Source organism: Marmota marmota, unplaced genomic scaffold (genome assembly GCF_001458135.2).
Source record: "Marmota marmota marmota unplaced genomic scaffold, marMar, whole genome shotgun sequence".
Taxonomy (NCBI): domain Eukaryota; kingdom Metazoa; phylum Chordata; class Mammalia; order Rodentia; family Sciuridae; genus Marmota; species Marmota marmota.
Window position 1 is genome coordinate 555689 of NW_025999964.1, and position 6818 is coordinate 562506.

General features: G+C 55.3%; 1 protein-coding gene across 1 annotated transcript in view; it reads right to left on the reverse strand.

The window, feature by feature from the left end:
- Positions 1-6801, reverse strand: part of Selenoo (selenoprotein O) — a 13510-nt gene extending 6709 nt beyond the window's left edge. The window contains exons 1-4 of the mRNA XM_015506896.2: positions 6790-6801; positions 4954-5189; positions 3502-3705; positions 1889-2079 (exon numbers count right to left, since the gene is read on the reverse strand). Of these exons, the coding sequence (XP_015362382.2) occupies positions 1889-2079; positions 3502-3705; positions 4954-5189; positions 6790-6801 (643 nt within the window). The remainder of the gene's footprint in view (positions 1-1888; positions 2080-3501; positions 3706-4953; positions 5190-6789) is intronic.
- Between the last annotated feature and the right edge of the window lie 17 nt (positions 6802-6818).

Consider the following 6818-nt stretch of genomic DNA (forward strand, 5'->3'; position numbering starts at 1 on the left):
GTCCTGCCCCACCCCACCCACCCTGACTGTCCACCGACCCCCGCAAAGCCAGCAGTGTTTCTGAGTGATTCCTGCTCTCCAACGACGTCTGGGGGTCTCTACCCAGGGCCCCTGTAGTCCCTGCTCAGTGTTCCAGCAGAGGTGTGTCTGGGTGAGCTGGCACGTGGGGCCTCAGCTGCCACTTACACCACCTTCCGTTCCTCATATGCTCACCATTTTGGTTTTTAACCAAACCAGAAAAATCAGGCACCGATTTGGTTGAACAGACTTGGGCCCATTATAAAGGCCCCATGGGGGGCTGGGGATGTGGCTCAAGCGGTAACGCGCTCGCCTGGCATGCGCGGGGCGCTGGGTTCGATCCTCAGCACCACATAAAAATAAAAAAATAAAGATGTTGTGTCCGCCAAAAACTGAAAAATATTAAAAAGTTCTCTCTCTCTCTCAAAAATAAATATATAAATAAAGGCCCCATGGGTACCAGTAAGGAACATGCCACCTGGCACAATGTGCTGGGTCCAGGCTGAGGTGCCCTGCAAGCTGCTGCCTATCCACACTGGGTGCCACAAGATGGGGTGTGCCCACCAGCCCTGTTGCTCACCCAGCACTCCCACCACATGGTGCCCCCCAACTAGTGCTGCTGGAGAACAGGAGTCTCAGGATGCAGGGCTGCCTCCAGGGCCCTCGCTGCACCATACCCTTGCCCAGCAGGGTCCTGCATGTGTCTTGTTTCATGTCAGAGCACAGATGCTCCTGAGAACTGAGCAGCACTGTCCTTTCAGCTTCGCTGTCAGACCAAGCTCAGAGGGATGGAGCAAGCTGACCAGACCACCTACCTACACCTGTGCCATGTGGCTGAGCTGGCCAGAGGAGGGACCTGTTGTGTAATGGACCCACCGACACCTGCTTAGTGCCACTGCTGTTGACCTGTGGTGCCCCAGCCCAAGCCACTGGGCAGATGGGCCTGAACCTGCCCTGGCTGCAGTGGCTCCATGGTGGTCTGGCCCTTGGAGACGACCCCTGTGTACCTTACCTGGCCTGGACCTTCCTCTTTCCCTCTGCCCACTGAGGCTGCAGGCTGTGGGCCAGACCAGGTAATAACCTGACTGAGCAGACGAGTGTGCTGCCTGGGGCAAGGGCCCAGACCCAACTTGGGCAATCCATGTCTCCCCCAGATGACAACAGGCCAGTCCTCCCCTCCAATGCTCTCCCCAGGCCAGGGCCTTGCTGGCTCCTGCAGATATACCCAGCACACAGACCCCTCAAGGAAGCTCAAGTACCACAGTGCCCCAGGCCCCAGCAGTGCTCAAAGCCTGACTCGTGTGCTTGCCAGCTGCCCAAGCCACAAGGCTGCAGGAGAGGATGGCACCTGGTAAAAGCTTTGTCCATGGCTGAAATGACTGTGTTCAGCAGTGGGTTGGGCCCTGCTATGGTTTAGATGGGAGTGTCCTCCAAAAGTTTATGTGCAGACACTGCAGGCAGGCTTACCGTGAAGTAACTGGGCTGGGAGAGCCCTGGCACAATCAGTGCACTGATGGCCTGTGGGAACTAGCTGGTGGTAACGGAAGGCACAGGGTGTGGCTGGAGGAGGGGGTCACTGGGGTGTGCCTTTGGGGTGTACATCTTGTGCCTGGTGAGCAGAGCTCTCTCGCTCTCTGCTTCCTGGTGCCATGTCCTGAGCTCCTCCCTCGTCACACCCTTCTGCCATGATGTTCTGCCTCACCTGGGGCCCTGAGGAGTGGAGCCAGCTGACTGAGACCTCTGAAATCATGAGCTCCCAAATAAACTTTTCCTTCTCTAAAATCAGGTCTTTTGGTCACAACAGCAAAAAAACTGACTGAAACAGGCCTCAAGTTCCTGGGCATAGGGGCCCGTGGTGCTTGGCCTCCACCTACCTCTCGGAAGAAGGCAACGTTTCTCTGCACCTGGTTGCTGCAGTGGGCGTGGGCAGCCTGGATTTCAGGGTAGAAAGAGCCAATCACATAGTCAAGCATCTGGACTCTGATGTCATTCCGTCCCACACTGGGACCTGCACGCCCCGTATGCTCATCAGCAGGCTTAAAAATCTCAAAGGATCCAAACCTGGAGGGAAGACCCAGGTGTTTGACAATTCAGAGACCCCAGCACCTTGTAAGAAAAATAAAAAAGAAGCCAGCTGAGGCCCTGCAGGAAAGCACCCTGGTCAGGCAGCAGGCCACCAGCTCTGAAGGCCAGGTGCACCTGGATCCTGGCTCATTTTCAGGCAGACAGCTCCTACTCTGGCAGCCTGGGGCCCAGAGATGGCCACAGCTTCTCCTGCCCCACTCCAGCATCCCGGCAGGGAGGACAGGGTGGGTTCTAGGCTGCAGGTCCCAGTGGCTCTCAGCAGAAGCCACAGCAGCCAAGGCTGCAGGCAGTTTGTTGTCATACTGGGATTGCTTCTGGCAACTAGTGGGCCGAGGCCGAGAGGCTGCGGGTATGGCAGAGACAAAACAGCCTCCAGCAAGCATCATCAGAGCCACCACAAGGCAGACCTGGGCCCTGGTTCCTCCTACTCCCCCGCTGGTCAGAAAGGCCAGAGACCCTCCAGTCTATCTCAGGCATGAGCAGCTGGTGGCTGTCGGGGACCTGGCAGAATGGGAGAACCACAAGGTGAGCCCAGCTCTTGGTTCAGGGAATCAGTTCTGAAGGTGCTAGAAGTCAGGCAGCGAGGTGATGGCAGAGATAAGATGAGGATAATGCTGAGGTTTCTCATGGTCAGAAACAGCTTTACAAATATGGGAAAACCAGCCAGATGCGCTGGCGCACGGCTGTAATCCCAGTGGCTTGCAAGGCTGAGGCAGGAACAAGGCCCTAAGCAACTTAGTGAGACCCTGTTTCTAAATAAAATATAAAAAGGGGCTGGGGATGTGGCTCAGGGGTTGAGTGCCTTTGGCTCAATCAATCCTCAGTACCAAGCAAAACAACCTTCCACAGCACTTGAGAGATTGTGGTGAACTCGTTATTGTTTTCAATAAATACAGATGTTTACATGTTGTTCCCAGCTGTCCTGAGAGGGCCTGAGAGCAGGGAGCACACCTGGTGCTGTGGCTTCTTGAGGACTGTGTGGCCCAGGGCCTGGGGTAGGAAAGCACCAGAAAGGACTCCGATCACTGAGCAGCTGGACTGCATCTGGACAGGTAAGGATGACCACAAGGACTACAGCACACCCGCTTTTCATCAGCCTTTTTCTTATGACACTGAGCCCATTTCCTTGGTCAATTTTAGATAGTTCCTTGTCTTACACTCCTAGGAATCTCCTTTTGGACAGCCCCTCCTCCCAGGCACGGTCCTGTAGGGGTCCCTCTGCCCAGCCAGCCCCACCGTCTACCAGGATGGGACAACCAACCTCCTGCACTGAGTCTCTCCTGGGGCATGGAATACCAGTCTGCTGGCTCCTCTGTTCTGCGCGACCTTCTGGCTGCCCAAGCGCAGTCTAGGACTCTACAAGCAGGTGTGCAGGCAGGCCCGGAGGACCAGCATTACCTGATGAAGGTGGGAGCCATTCGCAACACAACTGTGCACTTTTCGTGTTTTGGATTACCATCATAGAACACATCACGCACCACCGTGGACTCAGATGTGACGCAGGTCCCAGCCCGTGTGGTGGGAACCCCCAGGTGGAACATGGCCTCACTGCAGAGAAATTCCCGGATGCTCGACCGCAGGACTTTGCGGCCATCGGCCTGTCTGAAATCAAACACAGAGGCCAGTGCCTGTCAGACAGGTGTCCACTTGAGCAAAGACACACCCAAACGACATTCTCAGCCAAATGGTTCTTGTGCAGCTCCAACAGCACTGTGAACAAAGGCCACCTCAGACGATTCCAGACATTGTGTGCCCAGGTATAAGAGCCACACAATCCAGCCCAGTGGAGGACAGAGGAGACCCCACTAGCCCAAAGCATACCCTCAAGCCTGCAGGCTTTACTCACAGAAATGTATTAATTTATCCACAGAAATGTTCTTATTACAATGCACAGATACACACCAGCACTATTTGCAGTACAGAGAAAACTGAATCAGCCCATGAGAAGGTGAGCTTGGAGTCTCCTGCTCATCAGGGTGAGGTGAGCTGCCAGAGATGGGCACCCCAACAGCTCCGCCCCCAGCACCACCAGCAGGGAGGCCAGGCTCCAAGCATACAATGGGCAGAATAGCACATGGGCACACGGTGGCTGCATCTGCTCCTGGTGACAGGCCCGGGGAGGTGCTGCCCATCAGCCAGCCAGCCCAAGAACAGGCCACAGCAGCACAACTGCACTCTGCTCTGGTCAGCCTTGCACGGCTTGAACTCTTGCACTGAGCCTGTTTCTCTTTTAGAAGTAGAGCATAAAAAAGGAAAGCAGGGGCAGCAGCGCACACAACACTTGGACGGGCCATGTCTAGGTCATGCTGATCTCCAAGGGCCCTGTCCAGAACCCATACAAACCCACAGTATGCCCAGGGAAGGGCTGTGGTGGTGGTAGTTGGAAACACAGCAAAGGCAGATGTCAAAGAGCAAGCCCACCTGCGAAGGTGAGGAGTGTGGCTTCCACCTCAGCTGGATACTGGGGGAGAGGGTACCACAGGGTGGACTGCTGTCCACAGACATGAGACTGGATGCTGGGCTCAGCCCTAGACTGGTTGGTTCTCGGGGCCCAGGGCCTTAAGGTGCTGGGCAGACCTGGACTCGTGCGGCAGAGGAGGGCTCACTCCAGGCTCAACTAACGCTTCTGGAGACCTAGTAGGGCCAGGCAGTGAACCGGGTTGAGGGGTGACGGTGCCCACCTCGGGTGCCTCAGTCTCATCTGCCCCTTACCTGCCATCTCCTGGGCTCAGAGCAACTATGCCAGGGCCTATATCTCCCAGGGCACGCCACCCTCCTAGCTATGGGAGTTGCTCCTTAGCCCAGCAAGACGCCTCAAGGTTGCCCAGAAGCCAGCACAGTCCAGCTCACCTGGAATCTGATAAAACCAGCCACGTGTCCTGTGAGCCCTGTGGCTTGGGCTGCTGTGAGTCTTGTGTTGGATTTTCATACTGTGGTTCTGGCTTTTGCTTTGTGAACCTTGTCCTGGGCAAGTAGGCACACTGCCTTGCTTTGGGACCGAAGTCCAGGTATTGACTTTCCTGAGCTGGCCAGTAGAGGCCTGTCCTGGAACCCCAACAGCCACAGTAGGCAGGGGTGAGAACAACCTACCTGCCCCTCAAAGTCACACCTAGAGGCTCACAACCACCATGGGCCTCAGCCTCATCTAGAACTGCTGAGGCCACAGAAGGGTAGGCCGAGCCTGAGCAAGGGTCCAAAGACCCCCTTCCTCTTAAAGGAAAATGTTTTAGAAGCTATGGTAGCACACACCCAGGTCCCTGTTACTTGGAGGCCAAGGCAGGACAACCACAAATCTGGGGCCAGCCTGGGCAACTTAGCCAAAGTATTCTACCATACCTCAAGTCTTGGAACACTGAATAAACCCCCCCAAGTCTCTAAACATAAAAAGCATTTTCTGGGGCTGGGGCTCAGTGGTGGGCACTTGCCTAGCATGTGTGAGGCACTGGGTTCAATCCTCAGCACCACATGTAAATAAATAAAAAATAAAGATACAGCTATCTATTTTAAAGCATTTTCTGAGGCAGGGTGGGAGAACATCTCACCTGCAGCACTAACAAAGAAAAAAAAAAAAGCATCCTCCAACAGGAACCTGATTTATTTCACAAGCTGGTCTTTATAACCGATAAAGATGAAGCATCATCAGGACGAAAGCATGAACTTTAAAGAGGCTCAGAAAAAGGTCTCTGGACACTGTCCACAAGATGCCTGTAAGCAGGCTGCTGGGGACCATGCACAGCTCAGTGAACGTGCCAGAGCTAAAAGGCTGCAACCTGGAGATGAGGACGAGCCAGTCATTCTGAGGACTGGCCTGGGAGATGAAGAGGGAGGGTGGCTTGAGCTGCTGGACATGTCAGTGGCTAGAAAGAGAAGGGGTGAAAGCCTCAGATCTGGAATGTCTGACCACTGAACATAAAATGCAGGTTACGTCTATTTTTAAGTCACTGAACAGGCACAGAGTATGAGCAAATACGTGAACGGCAGCCTGGCACAGTGGCACACACCTCTAATCCCCGTTACAGTGGCTCAGGAGGCTGAGGCAGGAGGATCTAGAGTTCAGGACCAGCCTGGTCAACTCAGTGAAATCTGGTCTCTAAACAAAATATAAAAAATGGCTGAGGATGTGGCTCAGTGAACAAGGCCCCTTGGGCTCAATCCCTGGTTCACAAAAAAAAAAAAGCCCGTGAAGTGCAGTGAAAAGCAGCACAGCAGAACCGGTGCTGGGGTGTCTAGGAGGCAGGCCAGCCATGGGGATAGGCTGCTTCGGACCACCTGTGTGCCTCCACAGGGTGACCAGAAAGGGCTGGCCCAGGAGAAGGCACACAGGGAAGGTGGGTCTGAAGAGCTTCTGTCCCCCAGAGGGTAGGGTGAGCCCACAGGGGCCTCTGCGAAGGAACACCAGCTGAGATGCTGCGGGGAGGGAGGCCGCCCAGGTGGCACTGGAGGGAGGAGCACGGGCCTGGGAAGCCGGGTAAACATGAGCGTCACGACAGTAATTCGTGGAACTGGCTCTAAAGTCCTCTGCGTGTCATGAGGACAGCGTGGATGGCCATCAGTGCTGTGTTCTTAACGGAAAGACGCTTCATCCGACAGAAGGGGCAGTGGGACCGCCCCGCACCGCCAGTCAGCAGGAGCCCAGGCAGAGCCTGGGGCGGCTCTGTCCCTGGTCCCTTCGCCAGGACACGCTACCCACCACGACATCCTTCCAAGATCAAGGC